The following is a 20,699-nucleotide window of genomic DNA, read 5'->3' as shown; positions in this document are numbered from 1 at the left end:
TGGTTTCATCTATGTAACAATAAATACAAGCAATTCACATTGTATAGCAAGCTTTAGATTAAAACAGTTTGGTGTCATACCTTTGAAGAGCAGCTTTAAACAACACGATTCCTTCAAGCTTTTGATTCCAATTTAATCAGGAGATGTGATATGGATGCAAGGCTAAGGAATTAAAACTTGAAGATCAACTGATTGTGTTGAAATTCAAGCTTGAAATTGAGAAATGAAAATTGGAATTCCTTTGAGTATGGTTGGGTTTTCACTTCAGCAACCTTTCAGATCACCTTAAGGTTGAGATTTGAATGAGCAATGCCATGTATTTATAGCTGGAGATGAGGCAATGATGTGCAATACTCATTTGCATGAGAATTGGGTCCTCCATGCATGGGCCTGTACAGGCGCATGTGAGGCCCAAAAATGGATGGATTTGCAAGCTGATATCACAATGAGTTGAATTGGACGTGCAATTGGCCTGTTGTTAGCTTGTGCATGAAGTTACAAAGTGAATTGCATAATTGGACCTATACATTCATCTCTTCAAAAGTCCCATATGGAAAATTCAAACATGGTGGTGTGAGTAATGGTTGGAAATCTCTTGACATAAGGAACAAAATCTATGTTGGGAAAAAATCTATTTGGAGTTTGGAAATTTGTGAAAATTGGCCTTGAAGTTTGAGGTACAAAACATGTCTAGGTTTCCTTTGAGATTTTTTACCAAAAGTGATCAACTTCAAGCCCTTCTGTTCCAATGATGCAAGCCTCAAATGAAAAAACCTTCAACATCTAAGTTGTAGATATTTTCAAGAGGATCAATTTAGACTTAAATTTTGCATCATTTGGATTTTTAATGAGAAAGTTATTGGCACTTGAAGTTGGACATTTTTCAAATTCAATGGTTTTGGTGCAAAGTGACCTATAAAGTTTTGTATTATCATATGTGTTTATTTTAGGATTATGAAATTTTTTCCAACATAACATTTGAATTAGACATCTTAAAATTTCCAACTCAATTGGTCTCACCTCAAAATCATAAAAAATAAGGAAGTTAGGTCCTTGGGAAGTTGACCTAAAATTAGGGTTTCAGTCAAAATGACCTATAATGTTTTGAAATGAATGATGACATTCAAAGTTTCAAATGGATTTTTTATGAACATGAAAGTTGTTCATATGGTTCTTAAGAATATTTTAACTCTTGGGGTCATCTTCATTTAACAAACATATCAAAAGTTGTGTCTCAGTGGATCTCAGATTGGTCAGATGACTTGACTGGTCAACTTCTCAAGGCCAAACTTCAAATCTTGATGAATGAATGATTAAGTATAATCACATAAGCTCATATATGCATGAAATAATGAATGAAAGAACTTCCCTTGATTGAATTTGATCATAGGTTGAGGTTGCTTCATGAGCAAGGCACAGTCAAAGCACAGTTGAATTAGGGTTTACTTGGGAAACAATCCACAAGCCCTTTGGTTTATCTTGATGAAATTGACAAATTGAGATACTTGGGAGACATATATGATGATTGGGAACTTTGTGGACCATTGTCATGCTTGTTTTCATCTTCATCTAGCCACTTCATTGAGCATAGGAGCCTCCTAGGAGCAGGGGATCACATGATCACTTGAGCTTCAAAACAAAAGAGGTTAGTGACATATTTTTGTGCTTTTGGTTAGTAAACAAAAATAATAAAAGCAATAATATACAATACAAGCATGCTTGGTGGTCTCAAACCAACTCACACAAGTCCCAACCCTAGGGTTAAGAAGCCATACATGTTATGATCCTTGAGGCAATGTATTGAGCAATGATATGATGCCATGAGGGATCTTAGGGTCAAAATTAGGGTCTTACACTCACCCAATTATTTTAATCCCACTCCTGCTGGCAAGCGGTAAGTAAAGAAAAACGAGCATCAATAGTGTTTACACACGTGTCGTACGCTAGAGAAATAAACAAATTCACACAGCTAGGCCGAATGGACTAACCAGGCTCTGATACCACCAACTATGTAACACCCTAGAACCCCGACTCGTTATTTATAAAAGATAAATAAATACTTCCTCAAATATTGGTGTTACATATGCTCAAAATATATCTTCATCATGTAATAATAAGGAATAGTAGCGGAACTCAAATATAAATCATACTTTAATTGTCTAAATGAAATAAAGTACTTCACTAAATGATATAACTCAAACTCAGAATACAAAAAAAATAACAAACATCCCGTCATAGTATTATAGATTAGAGCATCAACGAAACTAAATAACATGGAAAACAGTAAATAACGAATAGGCTTATCGCCATCCTGCAACCCACAACAACAAGGTCTCCTCTACTTGAGTATCTGTACCACCACATTGCCGAACACCACAAAACAAAACAAACAAGGGGCGATAATACATTCAATAGAGTTAGTGGTGCATAAATAGTAAAGGATAGTATAATTCAAGCAATCACCAATCACATAGATATCAATTATAACAATTCACCAACTACAATAATAACTTGATAGCAAAATAGGTATGCATGCAATGCATTAACTCCTCGACTCTATATGCATGTGGTACCAATTTGGACATTAGAGATATGTTACTTATTTAGTCCACTCACCGATGGTCCCCCTTCGAACCATACATGTCACTGATCCCCCATTTTGAACATCACTCATTCCCCCTTTTAAATCAGCGACTTGTCATTGGTCCCCCCTTTTGAACCAACGACACAACATTGGATGGAAGTCCATACACTATGATGCATGAGATGCAATAACACATACATATGTAATAATCATCATTGGTTCCCTTTCAAACCGCACACATTGCCAATAAGGCCACCACTTCACATAATAAACATGATATGTAATTATGACTCACCAATACATAATTATACAAGCATTCAACAACAATTTAGTCATAGAGCAAAATCAAACAATTCTTAAAACATAACAACTTTGTTCACCAACTCACTAAACTCAATAAAACAACAACAAACAGTCGTTAGAATCAGAATCAACTCAAAATATCAAATTGACGATTCAAAACCGGTCAACCGAAGGGCTGAAGGTCAACCATTCGTCATGACGGTCGTTATGATAACCTGTCACCATCCCTTACATAAATATGACATTCTACTGATGCCTAGCGAGAAGCTTGTCTCGAAGACCATGACAGTCTCCCCGTCACCACGTCGACATCCGTCAGATTCTCTGTTTGTATTGACAGGTTGCTCGTCACCCAGGTGACATTCGTCATCGCTGTGCAGAAGGCAGAACTGTGTTTTCCTCCATGAGAGCACTTCCAAAGCTCTGATTTTAACCCCTAACCACTTAAATCGAGCAGAAAAACATCATACATATTTATTCTATGCTTAATACATCATTTGCACACAAATTCATCATTTACTCCACATATTTTCACCAAATCAATTCACATGTTTCTCATATTAGACATAACAACATGAACAATCAACATTATGATTTTTACATACAAATCATATACAAATTTTAGAGACAAATCAGAACACGGATTAACGTCAATCACAACAATTGAGAGAAAGGTTATGCGCAAACCTTCTCCTCATCCATAAAATCATCAATGGAGGAAAATACAAACACAACAAGAAAAATAGTGATGATCCCTCACTACCCCTTATGAAATATACACCCAATAGTGAATAATTCCCCCTTATCTGAATTCTGCAACAAAAAATTAAAATTTTGATTTGGAATCCTAAATTTTGTTGTTGTCTCACAAACTTCTATCTTACTCCAAATTCTACACCTCCTCTAATTTTATCTCAAATTTTCTTTTAAATAAAAACCTAATATTACCTTTTATTATTTCTAGTCCCCCACCCTCAACGTTATACCAATTTTCATCCCTTATCTCACTATTTTTTTATTTTCTCTGCTTTCTATTATTTTAATTAATTGAAAATAGTGATAAATAATATAAATTATATCCCACCTCAATTAACTCCATAAAAACAGAGAACATTCTAATAAAATATTTAAGCATATAAAACTCGATAAAATAAATTGATTTCAAAATTGGGGTGTTGTAATTATCAATGCCATGGAGATTTCGATGCACACGAAGGCTATGTGGGGGGTGCTAAGTTTAATCGGAAGGGGACGTGTTAAATCCTCCTATTAAAGACATACCTAAAAAAATTGGATCAATCAATTGTAAATTAGAGTCCATTAAGAGACATACCTCAAGAAAATTGGATCAAACAATTGTAATTTAGAGTCCATTAAGGTAAAAAATATGTTAATTGAGTCAAAAATCCTCCTAATAAATATAAGAGGGTTACTTTTTCAACTCTTAGGGTGCTTCTCCACACTTATAAAAGAGATGCATCATCAAACACAATTAAGTGAGACACCTCTATTTTATCTAAAAAAATATTTATATATACATCTTCAAATTTGAAAGATACCTAAAGGGTCATGTTTTATTTCAAGAAGCATTATTATCATAATATATCTTTATTAAAATTGATAAATCACAATTTGTTATAATAGAAGTTTTCAATGTTTTTCAACTTTTTTTTTTCTTTCTGTTTATTACTCTATGCAACTCAATTGAATGGTAAAATGAAAAACAAATTGAATAGTAAAATTCTCCAATAGAGAAATCTAAAAATGAATGAGATGCTGAGAGAACCACATATTGTATTTGTTTAACAATTTCTTTTTTTGTTTATTATTTTTGCACTTTAATTGAATATCATAGTATTTTTTTAACAATTTTTTTTGTTTATCATTTTTGCACTTTAATTTAATATCATAGTATTTTTTTAACAATTTTTTTTTGTTTATTATTTTTGCACTTTAATTTAATATCATAATCGGATCCTGTTTGTTGTTTTTTAAAAAAATTAGCAAATTGTTGATAAGAAAAAATTAGGAAAAAAGATATCATTGAGATGGCATTTTTCTTATAACAACAATATAAGGATACAAAAATGTAAAGACTAGAACACAACATATAAGGATACAAAAATGTAAGTACTAGAAAAAAACATAAGAACCTGACCCCAACCAATATAATTCTAAAGCCACATTTATTCTATGCCCAACATCCTAACAATCCCAACCCCACACACAACACAAGATATTGCTTCAAAAGATTGGTCCAGCTGCAAGAATCTCTTCTGTGAGGTTGTCACCACCCTTTCCAATTGTGTAGTTGGTGAATGTTTCAAAATTCTTCCTGAACAATCCAGCCAACTTCAGCAATGTCTCATTGTAGGCATCTTTGTCAGCCCACTGCAATCCATTAACAACATCGTTAGAGATTATTTTCAAAGTGTTTTATTATTAGTATAGCGTATAGATCGAGTATAGAATAACTAACCGCATTCACAGGATCGAGAATTTCTGCAGGGACACCCTCTACAGCTGTTGGGGTCTCAAGGCCAAAAATCTTACTCTTGTTGTACTCTGCCTTCAGGAGGCTTCCATTGTGAATAGCATCAATTATTTTTCTAGTATAACTTAGTTTGATACGTTTTCCGGTACCATAGCTGCCACCAGACCAACCTGTGTTAACAAGCCACCCTGTTGCACCATTACTCTCCATTTTTTCAGCAAGCATTGCAGCATATTTTGTAGGGTGTAACATTATAAATGCTGCACCAAAACAGGCCGAAAATGTTGCTTGTGGCTCCTTTATACCATCCTCAGTTCCAGCCACCTACATTTTCACGCAGTCATTCTCAGTAGCAGTTGGATCAAGATCAGACAGTCGTAATTTAGTTAGAATGAAATATTATGTATGAAGAAATTAGATAGAATGAAATATTACCAGAGCTGTATATCCACTGATGAAATGGTACATGGTCTGCGCCAGGTTTAGTTTACTCACAGGTGGTAGCACACCAAATGCATCACATGCCAAAAGAATAACATTCTTTGGATGAGGTCCAACACATGGTAGCTTTGCATTTGGAATGTACTCAATCGGATAGGCTGCACGAGTATTTTCTGCAATAAAAAATCACCACACACATAACTATCAGAAGAGATTTCTCGCTATGAACTATAAGCACCAACATGTATATTAGACACGACACTGACCACATGTGTCTGTGTCTGTGTCATGTCCATCGACTATGCATTCAATTAGAAGTGTCGGTGCTATAAAGACTTGTTGTAATGATGACTACCATTTACAGCTTTACAAATTCAATAAAAAATTCAGCAGTTGGCAAGTAGAGGTTTGAATCACTTGTTTATCAGTCAAATTAAATGTTTGTGTCTTTATTTAATACAGTCCTTATCCCTTGTGCTGTATAACAGGAGGTTTATATTTTAATAAAAAGTGACCTTTCAGAATAACATATAGATTACTTGTTACATATGAAGTACATGTTGTAACTTGTAAGGATTGTACGAAGTCAACTGTTAATTGGCAAGACAAAGTCACAGCTTAGTCCTCATTTTGTCAGCTAAAGAACAAATAATTTTAAATGAAACAATCTTAGTCATTAAACAGCCAAAATTGATGAAGTCAACCTTAAACTAAAGAATTAAGAGAATCCAAATACTCAACTTGATATTAAAAAAATCATTCATTACCTGTAACTGATTTGTCAGAGTAATCAACTTCTCTAGTATGCTCATCAAACACCACGTTTTCCAGCACTGGTATATGCGAAAGAAGAAGAAAATCAAAAACATATTTCAACATCTTAAAAAAATATACGCGACTACAATATAGACCGTGACAAAATAACAAGGGGTGAATATAAAGTTAGTCAAAGATAAATATATACCTGTACCAAACCTAATTGCATTCCAGATATCAGGCTCTTTCTCCCGGGAAAGATCAATGCATTTAGCATAACAACCACCTTCAATGTTGGAGACACCATTCTCGCTCCAGCAATGTTCATCATCTCCGATTAAATACCTATTGTGATCGGTAGAAAGAGTAGTCTTTCCAGTACCTGTTTTTTTCTCCAATAAAATAAATAAAAAATCCATTAGAATTATAAGAAAATGTGAACAAAAGCCATAACCAATTTCCATGGCTAAGTATATAGATATCTAGGGGAGTATAGGACAAGGAAGGGAACATATCGTGGGGTGTAGGCTGGTTGGAAGGGGTAACCTAACCACCTTGATTACTATACCTGAGAGTCCAAAGAAGAGTGCAACATCACCATCTTTGCCCATATTGCAACCAGAGTGTAAGGAGAGGATTTGGCGCTTAGGCATGAGATAATGCATGACACTGAAAAGACCTTTCTTCATTTCCCCGGCGTATTGTGTGCCGAGGATAACCATTTCCCTTCTAGCAAGATTAAGATCAATGCTAGTGGAAGATGTCATGTAGTGAGTGAAACGGTTACATGGAAACTTTCCCGCATTGTATATAGTGAAGTCCGGAGTACCAAAATTCTCCAGCTCTTCAGGACTGGGTCGGATACACCTGTAACCAACCCAGTTATCTACTTGTTTACATAGTTGGGATCTCTTGCATTATTATAGTGATACTTTTACATACCATTTTGTTTAGATAATATAATCATATTTAAGGCTTTCAACGATATAGGATACTTATCTGGTGGTGGAGCTTATATACCTACCTTTTTTGTCTCGATGCAACAAAAGAGAAACCAAACAACATAGTGTTGGCAATTGTGCATGAACAAAATTTTCACTTACATGTTGTGCATGAACAATGAATGGTATGCTCTGGCTGAGACAATTCTGACTTTGATTCTGTTCTGTGGATCCCAGTTCAAGAATTGGTCATTCACATACACCTGCAATTAATTAGACAAAAACATTGTTATTAGGATAACAAAAATCAGCTTGACATGTAAAACTTGTCCAATTGGATTGAATTAGTTTGAATGAAATATGAATAAAAAAATCACATCCAAAACCAAATAATTTTAATACATTTTATCTTCATCCAAAACCAAATAATTTTAATACATTTTATCTTCATCCAAAACTTAATTAATCCAACTCAGCTTATAGTCACCCCTAATTATAAAAAGGAACTAAACTACCTAGTCTTGTTGTAGCAACAGCATATATTCTTCAATAAAAAACAATATTTAGTATTCAATGAATAAATAAGTTTTTAATTGAAATTATAACATAAGAAATAACCTTGTAGGGATCAGGATAACCCCAAATTCGAATTGTAACTGAAACAATCTTATTCAGGGTTAAGAAAAAACCACAGAAAGATGCTTTTTGAATGGAGGTAATTAACAACACATAAAAGGATAGGCCTAGCACACCATATAGGCATGGTGGTCTATCCTGTGAAAGGAAAAGCATATATACTAATTCCCTGTGCATGAATTCTGAGGCTGAGTAATGATTTTCATAAAGAATCGAATGGACACATATCTTCAATTTTCACTTAGCAATATGAAAAAAAGGTGACAAAATATCCCCATATCCATACTAAAATACAAAACACAATCTATTTTCAACCTAATGTGACATGTCATGAATTGAAGATAGTGTCCTGTTTCAGGCAAAAACCCACTTGGACAAAATGACAACATAGCCACCACTATGTCAACATCACTATCTTAACAGCCATGAAATAATAAAACCCAATTTAATCACCTTGTCCAAAGAATTCAAGTAATCAACAGCCCTTTCTCTGTTCACCAAAAAAGTCTGCTCGTCCATCTCAATGTTAGGAGAGCCCCTACAAATTCAAATATTTCCACAATATTATCATTATAGCATCAAATAAAATTATACAATTACTATGCAATAGCTTAACCAGAAGTCCCGGGTTCAAACCCGCCCCGGATATACTTACTTTCCCCACCAGAGTTCACTCTCAGTAACGTCATCCTTAACGACACGCTTGTCTCTCGGAGAACGACCTGTCTTAGCACCAGAAAGTGTTGCCAACGCTCCATTGGAAGTAACAAACGAACCTTTCTCATACTTGATAGCCTGCTCATACAGTTCTGCAACAAATCCAAACAAAACAAAAATCAATCACACAACTTCACATGAATCGTCTCAATTCTCAACCAATAACATAGAAAGAAGGTTTGTAAGAGTACCAGCTGGAGAGAGATTGTAGAGAACATGAGTAAATTTCAAAGCACTGTCACTAACAGCAATGGTTGGAGTAACATGAACGTGATGCACATGATCAACCTTCTGGCTCTGGCTCTTAGCTGGATCCCCCTTCACCACCTTTGGTCCAGTTTCTCTTGTCAGCGACGCAAGAGATGCACTATATTTCAACAAAAAAATAAAAATATATTATTTATTTATTATACAGAATACAAAAATTTGGCACCGTCAGATCCATCTCAACTTTTTCTTCACACATAACGCGCATGTACTAAATATAAAATGGCCCCACAAATCCTCATTTTGCTCCAATTTACTTTATAATGCACACACGGATTTTCCGCTACAATTTATCTCATTTCATATATGTTCCAAATAAAGATTTTTTTTGTTTAAATAGTCAAATATAATAATAGATCATTGAAAAATTTGATTTTAATTAAAACTATGCATTAAAAGCTCACTGATAATTAATGGAAGGTGCGTAAAGTCTTTTAATATTACTACTTTTAAGATATTTTTACAAATATGGAATTTACGTGTAATGTTTTCATTTCATATGAGTGCAACGTGTTAAAATGATTCTTGGATACTTTTATTAAAAGTAAAATAAATAAATACGTACGCACAAAATTTAATAAATTGTTAACTACTTCACGGCTTTATCATTCTTTTCCATGACCAAATATTAGCCATTTTTTATGGATATGATCCCACGATATATAGTTATTAATTAAACGTTGAAATAAAAATGTGAAGTACCTAATTGATTGAAGTTGCAGTTGCTGGCGTTCTTGTTCCGAGAGAGACGCAAACGGAGTTGAACTCCCCGTATTAGGGGTAGTTGGTGCAGATTTCTTCGTCTGCAATGAGTGAAGTTCATCAATGGTTTTCGCTTTCACCGTGGGACCACTATCATCGTGACAAATCCCGTTAAGAGCTTTCTGCTTCTGCGTCTGAATCTTCGCAAGCCCGTTTTCTGTTGCTACGTTTCCATTCCCATTTTCAGCCATCTTCTGCAACAAAAAATAAATAAACAGAGTTAATCAATAAATCATTCACCATGCATGTAGAATAATGGTGCGAATATTATCTCAGTATTATGTCTGGTGTTGGTATATCTGAACGGTCAGTGTTGTGTCTGGTGTAAGTAGTGATAGCAAAGTTAATAGGGAATAGAACGAACCAGAAAATTGTAGCTAGGTTGTTGTGAATGAGGAAATGGGAAAATATGGAGAATGAAAAAACTAAAGAGAAACGAAGGAAACTGTTGAAAAAACGATCATAAAAAATGGTGCAACGTTGGTGTAAGAATTCTATGGAAAAAACAAATTGGTGATGGAAATTTGATACAATATGATGTCCTTTTATATAGGGTGCAGTAATAGCCTTGGCTTAACTAGGGTTAATTAATTAACCATGGTTAAGGACAACCATGGTTAAGTTCTATCTCACTCTTCATCACCGGTCAATACTCAACTCATTAATCGGAACAAAAAGGAAAGCAATCCTGTGTTTCTCTTATCCTACGTAGCATACACTCATTCCCATGTCCTAATACACTGTCCTATATATATATTTATTTTTCAAAATACTCACGTTACCATATAAAAACAATTTTATTATTAAAAAATTATTATTAATACTTTGAAATTTTTATGCTTATCTAAAAATTAATTAACAGTTTTGGAAAATGAAATACATTTTGAATTTTTCTTTAAAATTGAAGAACATTGAATTTTTCTATAAAATTTATTATTATTTTTGTCAATTGTTAAACCATGAGATAGTGTACAATTAACCTACATATGATACATTTTACCTTAGACTTATTTAAGACATTCTAAAATTTAAAAAAGAAAATTATTTCACTTATATTAATTTCACTTATTATTTATTTTATGTTTTACTTTTCAAACAACTTACTACTTAATCCATAGAAAACAATAATAAATAAAACACAATAATAGGTTGTCATACACAAAAATTAATATGCCACATATCAAAATTATTTTGTAATATGACTAAAAAGAATTTCATTGAAAAATAAGAAGCAAAAAGTTATAAAAAAGAAGATGAAAACTAACCAAGAGAACTTGAAATATAAAAAATGATAATTATAATCATCGTTCCAATTCACCGATTTGGTGGTTCTTAAAAACTAAAATCGAGAACCGGACCAAACCACCTCGATTTTCATTGGTTTGGTTCGGTTTTTGAACCGAACAAAAAATTAATTTTTTTCGATTTGGTTTGGTTTGAATTGTCGGGTTAATCGATTTTTTCTGATATGCTTACTTTCCTAACTAGTATGTACTAGTTGAATTAAATAAGTATAACCTACTCATCAATGGTTCAATCCTTAACAACAACCTTTATTTATATTTGTGCATTAATATAAATAAATTATTGATACTTATAAATCAACAAAATTTAAAAGATAAATAGCTATTAAATTATTATGTGTTTAATATAAATGTTTTTTATATCATTATTCATCTATAAAACTTTTAAAAACTTTTTTTAATATTGTTAAAAACTTTAAATAATATGATATTTTATAATTGATCGATTAGGCTATGGTACACCTGTATTTTTAAAATGCATGTATGAGGACGAGTATTATAACACATTGTTCAAACCTTATTAATTGTCATCCGTAATTGAAAAATAGAATATCATTTAATTAGACTTACCTACATATTATATATTATAAGGATACTTTGAAAAGATACAATTAGTCAAATATACACTTAATCTTATAAGTATGGTTGAGTCTAATTCAACCTTGCAAAACGACTTGTAATGTGAGAATTGTCTCTACTTATAAATATTTGTCCGTGTCCTATAATGTCTGATGTGAGACTAATTAACACAATTCCCCATGCTTAGGACTAAACATATAGAGTATGGTATAAATAGTGTGTGATCAGATTGCGAAAAGTTTATAGCAAATGGCCCAACTAATCTTCAATTCGAATATGATACCATCTTAGAATTGTGGTTGTGTCTAAGTCAACATTACAAAATCGACTTGTAAGATGAGGATTGCCCCCAATTATAAACATATGTTCATGCCACATATTATTCGAGCTAGAACTCTTTATACATTCCTTCATGCCCAACATTATTAGGCGTGATGCGTCGATATAAATGATATGTAACCCAATAGCGGAAACCTTATAGTAGGTGACCCAATGGTTCTTGATCTAACCTCTAATACTATCTCAAAATTTGGATTATGCCTAACTCATCCCTTTAAAATCAACTTGTAAGGTGATGATTTTCCATCTCTTATAAACATATATTCAGATCATATTTTGGCTTATGTGTGAATTTTAACACACCATATTACGTCTATCACTATTGGGATTAGTGTATGGATATAAATGGTGGATGGTACGATAGTGAAAACTAGATTTCACGTGGTCCAACAAATCTTGAATCAGGTCTGATACCATCTTAGAATTGTGGTTGGGTCTAACTTAACCTTACAAAATTGACATGTAAGGTGAAGGTTGCCCTTACTTAAAAATATATATTCAAGCCATATAATGTCTAATGTCGGACTCTTTAACACACATACACACCATGGAACGAACATCTGAAGCATGAATATAAATGATGGAGGATCCAATAACAAAAATTTGATAGCATGTGGCTCAATGGATCTTGAGTGCAACTCTGATACTATTCCGTTCCAAAACCAGAAATGTGTAGAGTCACGGAAGATGCGGCAGAGGGGATCTTTTGATGCGACAAAGTGGGAGGTTTACCTGCAAGGTGTTAACACTCCGACAGTCAAGTCATTATGTGAATGATGAGAGAGTATTCAAATTGTGTTTGAAACTTGTTATCTAAAATGACATCATCCATATATATATATATATATATATATATATATATATATATATATATATATATATATATATATATATATATATATATATGGGGGAGAAATAACTGCCTCGTTACATTCACGATGTAGAATGTAGATGATTGTTGGATGTGTTGGAGGAATGGATCTTCTTCTTCCGGATTACTAAAGGTTCAATGGTCAGGAGAAAATTCTAGAAGCTTTAGTAAGTACTTGAGTTGAATCCAGGATGTTACGCCTTGTGGCGACCGACTAAAAAAAGGGGTATGCCTGGCTGAGAGCAATCCAATAAGCTCTTTTCTTATGGTGGTCGGGTCTATAAAGGTGTCGCTGTATTGAGGAGGATCTGGTCGGCCCAAAATAGTTGCCCATTAAGCCCTCGTGTTTAAACAATAGGTGCGAGGTTTGAAGGATTCTCAAACATCGGTTACGTGCCATAGTTTCTTTGCTTCAACTACTTTGTAACTTCAGATGTCTTTGGAGGAGTAATTATGATGTTTCTAGGGAACTGAAACACTCGAGTATCATGTGCGATAGAAATGAATGTTGATAGGACACCTTTCATTTCACAAGGTCAGTTCATCAATGTAGGAAGAACTATCATTATTTTGTTTATAGGTTTTCTTTCTCCTCATTCTTGAGTGGTTATTTCTTTCTCTCCTCTGAAGTGTTTCTTCACTGTTCTTGATTTTAACAACTAAATATGGCAAAAAACCTCCGAAATATGTGAAGAAGGACTTGGTGAATCCATATTCTCCGTGGGAAGGTTATGTATTCTCTTTAAGCGCCTCAATCTTTACCAAAGAGGGGAACTTGGATGGGGAATTTTCTGACGTTGGTGAACCATCACCGTGGAGGCTTGCGGTTTCTAGCACCAAAGACAAAATTTGTAATGAGTATGGTAACTGTACCATTCATCTATATGGGTATATCTTTTCATCTATGGGGTTTCGTTTGCCTTTTATCGCCTTTGAAGTGGAAGTTCTAAAGTTTTTGATGGTGGCTCCATCTCAACTTCACCCCACCAGTTGAGCGTATAATAAGGCTTTCAATATTAGTGCGAACATCTATATGGAAACCTTATATTGTTTTGTTCTTTCATCTCTTTCACTGCAATCAGAGTACTGTAGCCCGATATGGGGAGCGAGAGTTGGTCATTTTGGTACAGACTATTTGGGCTTTTAACGTTTTTTCTGAGCCACCATATTTTGCAGACCAGTTCTTTTTAGTTACCCCCTTTATCATCGGGCTCACATAACTATTTGCAAGATTGATACATGGATGATAGGTAAGTGCTAGCTGTTGTTTCCCCATTGTTGGTCGGTAAAACATTTTATTTTAGAGAACAAACCATATGTTTATGTAGAGAGTGACTTTACTGTTAATGACTCTTTTAAAAAGAAGAAGCTGTTGGATTTCGTTAACCACTTAGGTTATGTCGGGGGTGTAGTCCCCTTGGATGAGGCTGATAAGAAGCGTCATAAGCATTTGATAGACATCTCCTTGTTAATGAGGACTCTCTCTCGTGATAGTCGCCAAATTATATTTAGTGAGCTTTAGAATCTTTTTTTACTCTTCATTGTTGATTTATTTTCATTATGATCATTTTGGAATAATGATAATATTTTTGTGTAGGTGCAATGAAGGATGAAGCAAGGGTCTAGGTATTAAAGTAGGAAATACAATCGCTTGGCCATGTTGTGGGTCTTCTACCTTCTCTAGAACTTTCTCAAAATATTTCTCTCCAGGTGTAAGACCCCAATTTTGACCCTAATATCCATCATGCTATCTCATCACGTGCATTAGCTTTGGGATCACACCTTGGCATTCTCCTTCCCCCTCATTCATTGGGTTTGCATTGGAAGAGATCACCAAGCACATTTGATTGTATCATACTTTGTTTTTCATTGTTTACTAACCAAAATATAAAAAATATGCCAATGTATAAGTTAACTCTTTTGTAGGTAGTGTGTGTGCTCACCTATGCTCCATCAAGCTTATATCTAGGGTTTGAGACCCTCAATACAAGGAGACTAATCAAGATATGGTTCATATTGACTCTATACATCATATATGGATCCCCATGGTCTTCACATATCATTTTTATCAAGAAATCATCAAGAGTTTGAAGCTTGTTTGCCTTGGAAACCCTAATTCATCTAGATATCTTATGTGACTTCTTCAACAAGTTTATTCATCAATTGATCAAATATTTCAAGGTATATTTCATATTGCATCATCTTACACATATATGATCCTACATGAGTCCCAAAGATCAAGAGAATGTCAAGTTAGCAAGTTGGTTCATGGTGGTTGACCAGAGAAAGTCAACTGGTCAAAACTGGGGTTCCCTAGACCCTATCTCCTACAATTTTTGTCATATGAAAATAACTCTAAGAGGAACGTTACTCATAATGACATTCCAAACAACTTTCATGTTGAAGTCTAGAGCTAGTTTTGCTTGGAAAGTCATTTTTTATGATGAAAGATTATAGGTCATTTTGTCTGAACCCTGGTTAGGAGGTCAACTTCCCAAGACCATAACTTGCTTATTTTTTATGGTATGAAATCCATTAAAGTTCTATGATTAAATTAAATATGTCCTACTCAACTTTTATGTTTGGAGGAAGTTCAAATTCAACTTGCAAATGCATGTGCCAAAAGGAAAGATTATAGGTCATTTTGGGCCATTACCATTGAACAAGTGATTTTCCTCAACTTCTAAAATGCATAACTCCTTCATGCCAAATCTGAATGAGGTCAAATTTGTGACCAAATTGAATAGGTTTGAAAGAGATATAACTTTTATGAAGGAAGTTTTTCCATTTGAAGTCCATAACAAAAGTTATTCAAGGTGGAAGAAGTAAATATTTGACTTGATACTTAGAAAATTTTCATTTATGTTTGATTTTCCAAACTTCCACCTCAAAATTCATCATGATCCAAGCTTCAAATAGAAAAGTGTTCAACATGAAAGTTGTTCCCCTTGATCTCACCTTTCCAAAAGGTCCAAGATCATCTCATTTGGCTAAAGAATGAAGGACTTGCGCATGGGTTCTTTTCAAAAAATCAAGTGGATAATTTTCACCTTCACATTTCAAACACAAATGCATGGCCACATGACATGATTTCAACATGATTCTCAAGCATTTTTGGACCTGATAGCATCACTTGATGGCCCTATCACACGCCCATGCAAGCATGCATTGAAAATTGCTAAAAATGGCAAAATTTGGAAATGCGTGGAAATGAATCTCATGGCCTATTAATACAACCCCTCATGCTCAGAATTGAGGACCTCATGCCCAAACTTTGAACATGCACTCCAAACCCTCACCATTAAAGGATAATCTTGAAGGTTTTCATTTGAATATCGAGCTTTAAATCTCATTATGTTTCGAGATTGAAACTCCAAGAGTCCAAGCCATTTTCTGATCTTAATCACTTCCTACAAATTTCTGAAACCAAGCCAAGCACAATTAGAATCAAGATCAAGCAAGGTTGAAGTTCCCTCGAAGGTAATTTTTCAGAATTTTCATCTCTTCGACTCTCTCTCAATTCTCCACTATTCTTTGTGATTTTTGATTGGCTGAAGTTCTACTAATATAGGCAACAAGGTTGAGTTGCTTTGAGGTCAAATTGAAGTAACTCAGTTCATGATCCCCAAAATTCAAATCCATGTATCTTTTTATATACTTGGAATTAGAGAAAATTGATGCCAGATTCGAGCTCGTGAGCATTTTTTCTTTGAATCCATGTCCTTGTTTTTTATTTTGGTGATGGTTGGCGGGGGACCAGTCCGGTGAGGTCCACCGGAGAAGAAGACCGGAGCCCTAGCTCCGGTGGTGTGTTGTCACGCCTCTCAACCATCAGATATTGTTTAAATGTTCTAATCTTGGTTGCTCCTTGTGATTGCCATCCCTATGACGCGTTGACTGAGGTGTATGGTGTGAAGCGCATGCTTGGCCATCAGATCTGTCACCTCAATTAATGAGGGAGATCTGACGGCCCTTCTTTTTTTGTATTTTCTGATTTTTTATTTAATTGCTTTATTTTGTTTAATTCATATTAATTTCATTTTTAATCCAAAAAATATGGGACTTTCACCAAAAATCTTTAAATATTTTTATCTTCCTTTTTATGAATTAAAATTATTTTTTGGATTAATTTTGATATTTTTCATGAATTAAATGTTTTTGTGCATATTTTTAATTATTTAAAATACTTCTGACTTTTCAAAAATCATGATTTTTTTTGTCTAAGGTCCTTTGACCTTGTTTGACCTAGGATACATCTCTTAGCCATTTATTTGGTGTTTTGAAGAGCTTTTAGTTTTTGACCAAATTAATTTGAATTTTAATGTATTTTTAATTTGATTTTTAATTGATTAATTATGTAAAAATTATGTTGAGCCATTTTTATGGTCTTGTGATGTTTGACTATCTGTTTGGGCCTTGGTTAATGTTGATTTGACTGTTATTGGATTATAATCATTGGATTTAGGGGATTGATGAAATGTACATTTCATCTTCCAAAATGAATGAATGATTTTAATTTGATAATATTCTTCCCATGACCAATTTGTGTTTATCTCATCTCCCCTCCCTCTTCATCTTCATTCCCATTCTTTCCCATCCCTTTTATTGACAAATGAAATCTCAATATCCTAAGGCTAATTGGTTCATCAATAACCTTGTGTTAGATGAACCAATACAAGTATGGATGAGATATATCCATCCGTTTGATCTTTTTCTTTTAGTGTGCGGTATGTTTTAGGAGTTTGGTTCATTATACCAAATCTCTAACATGCATTAGCACCTAAAGTTTTATTGTCCGACCTCAGATAGTTCTTACTTCTACATAAGTCCAATTATGATTACTTAACATAGAGATAAATTTGACCCTAAAGGCATATCATTCTAGTAAGTGAGATTGTAAGTCTCCCATATTTCATGGTATTATGTGGAAACTTGGCCTTTTTTCCTTCCTTTGGAAGATGTCTTGGTTCAAAGATCCATGCTTGTGAATAGATGGTTGAGTGTTTCCAAAGAATGACTTAATCAATAAAAAAATAAAACTTCACTAACATCTAATTAACTTTGACTAACACTAACTATTATTAATTTTGCTTTACTTTCAAGTTATTTAGTTTATGTAATTTAATTTCAAGTCATTTACCATTCATTGTCATATGATTTAACTTGTTTATGTTTATGTCATTTTCACTTTGCTCATTTGAGCCATATATTTTGATTATATATATTTGTTTGTATATTTTGTTTATGTTTGTGGTCTTAGGACCTTAAAATACTTAATAAATAACATAAACCCTAAAAAATGTTTGGTGGACTGTTGAGCTTGATCTGAACTTTTGGACTTAGAACTAGGCAACATTCCCTATGCAAAGAGGACTTGGCCAATGCCAACATTTTGAGTCCAAGTATTATGATCTGAGTTTTCATCTGATGCAAGTATTGGGATCCAATTGAATTCATCTTCTTCATTGTCTTGATGCAAATTGTTATTTTGATCTTGTGTCTGATGCTTTATTCTGAGTTAATCAAGGAGTATTTCATCTGAGACATGAGAAGACAAGGAAGACTGCTAGCTATGGAGTTGCTCGCTTGGACTTGTGTGATACGGTGAATTGACTTTGTATTTTTGCTTTGAAAATCTATGTTGCGGATAGCAAGAGTCGCCACCGACTTTTCTTTTATCCAATAAGGAAAGGCGGAAAAGAACAGGAAAGATCTTGATTAGATTTTGAGTTCGGGAGGTACATTATACAAAGGGAAGGTGTTAGCACCCTTTGTATCCATGGTTATCCATGGGCTCTTAATTGGTTAACTCACTTATGTTTTCCTTGTTTGAGAAAGTGTTTGAGAAATGTGGTGTGTTTAGAAAATATTTTGAAAGGAGAGTTTAAATTTGTAATGATTCTTGTACGAATGTATACAAAGTGTTTATCTCGTTTGATTTTGAAAGATGTTTAGAAAAATATAACTCGGCGATGATTCTGGTGCGAATGTATACCAAGTGGTGATTTTCTAAAAGATGTTTTGAAAAGTGTGAGGTGTGAAAAGTATTTTAAGCTGTGAGCAAGCATTTAAGAGTTATACCTAACCAAGGTCTTTATAGGTATTTCCTATCCTTAGGAGGGTAAAATTGTCCTTACTATTGAGAAGTAAGTAGTCTTATCCTTTGGATGTAAAGGGACATCGTGGGGTCGTCGATCGGTCATTGAAGGCAACATTTGTAAGGATACCTTAGCATTCGAAGGGACGATCATCATTTAATCGTAGGCTACAACGAAGGGTCATCGAGGGACAAAGTTATATATTCGAAGGCAACGTTCGAGGGACAAGGTGATATATTCGAAGGCAACGTTCGAGGGACTATGATTCATCTTGTAGGGACATTGACCTTTTGATCGAAGGGACTATGACTTATCTGTTTAGGGATGATGATGATTTAATCGAAAGGGTCTTTGCTAAGGGTATCCCCACATTCGCGGGACATGACCGTAATATCGTAAGGCAACAAAGAGAGGGTTACCCTAGAGGTGCAAGTGTGGAAATGATTGGATTCAGATATATTATAGTGGCGAATTAATTATAGTGGAAAGGGAGTAAACATAGTAAAAAAACTGAAAAGTTAAAAAATAGGTCCTGGGGCTCGAACCCAGAACCTCTACGTTGTAGTGAGGGGGAAGCTACCAACGAGCCATGTTGGTCCATTCGTTATTTATTCGCCTTCATTAAAACATATATTAATTCTACACACCACCATGCATGTTACAACTTTCTCTCTTACGGCAAGCTACTTTATTTTTTCTCATGCTGTTTCTTTCATGTGAATACAACAAACCTGTAACTTCATCTTATATCAAACCACACACATAAAATAAGATCATATGTAATCATCATGCAATAATAAAAATAGTCATGCACAAATCAAGAAGCTTATATTATTTTACTCATGTATTAGTTCTCTTTACTGCAAGTGATAATGATAAAACAAACCTTACACATACATGTTAAAGACAACCAAGGATTTATATTATCACCATTATATCATCATCATCATTATTATGTAATAACAACATGTGAAATAAACATAATCATGCTAGAAACAACACTCATATAATAATAATTAAATGGCAGATATAATTCTTTAATCATGCAAACAGAATTTCTCCAACATGCTATGACATATCAAGAATAGATGCATACTTGAATAAAGCAATATCAACATCCACCAAACCATGAATACATCATCTCAATATATATTAAACCAATATTATTCATGCATAAATTAAGGAGTATTGCAAGGTAATCATGTTGGATGCAAATTCCATAATGAACACTTACTAAGGATTTGATTCTTCTAGCTTGCTCACTGTATGTGTGTTGTTCTTATTCATGCTATGAGTGCTTTATGGTTGCTTCTCTTTTCCCTGCCCGTGAATCTTCTTGTTTCTGCCTTGCCTTGTGTATCTTCTTCTGCTGTATCTCTCCTCTTTTTCGTCCTCTCCCTCTCGTTGCAGCCATATGAAGTATTTATAATGGTGTGGATTAGGGTTTAACCTTGCTAAATATTTGGATCCCTTCCTATACTTTAGGGTTTAACCTTGTTAAATATTTGGATCCCTTCCTATACTTTAGGAGAGTTAGGGTTTAACCTTGCTAAATATTTATTAAATACAAATATTATTATAAATAATGAATAATTTAAATGACTTTT

General features: G+C 33.9%; 1 protein-coding gene across 1 annotated transcript; it reads right to left on the bottom strand.

The window, feature by feature from the left end:
* Positions 1–4,912: 4,912 nt before the first annotated feature.
* Positions 4,913–10,434, bottom strand: LOC127119724 (phosphoenolpyruvate carboxykinase (ATP) 1). The gene is made up of 12 exons (XM_051050029.1): positions 10,266–10,434; positions 9,842–10,095; positions 9,064–9,239; positions 8,811–8,964; positions 8,609–8,693; positions 7,682–7,782; positions 7,147–7,445; positions 6,787–6,960; positions 6,590–6,655; positions 5,817–5,995; positions 5,367–5,705; positions 4,913–5,278 (listed from the first exon to the last, which is right to left on the bottom strand). The coding sequence occupies exons 2-12, from the start codon at positions 10,090–10,092 to the stop codon at positions 5,132–5,134; spliced, it is 1,971 nt and encodes a 656-aa protein (XP_050905986.1). The 5' UTR covers positions 10,093–10,095; positions 10,266–10,434; the 3' UTR covers positions 4,913–5,131.
* Positions 10,435–20,699: the final 10,265 nt, after the last annotated feature.

Source organism: Lathyrus oleraceus, chromosome 2 (genome assembly GCF_024323335.1).
Source record: "Lathyrus oleraceus cultivar Zhongwan6 chromosome 2, CAAS_Psat_ZW6_1.0, whole genome shotgun sequence".
Lineage (NCBI taxonomy): Eukaryota > Viridiplantae > Streptophyta > Magnoliopsida > Fabales > Fabaceae > Lathyrus > Lathyrus oleraceus.
Note: the sequence above shows the minus strand (reverse complement) of the source record. Positions and strands in the feature narration are given on the sequence as shown.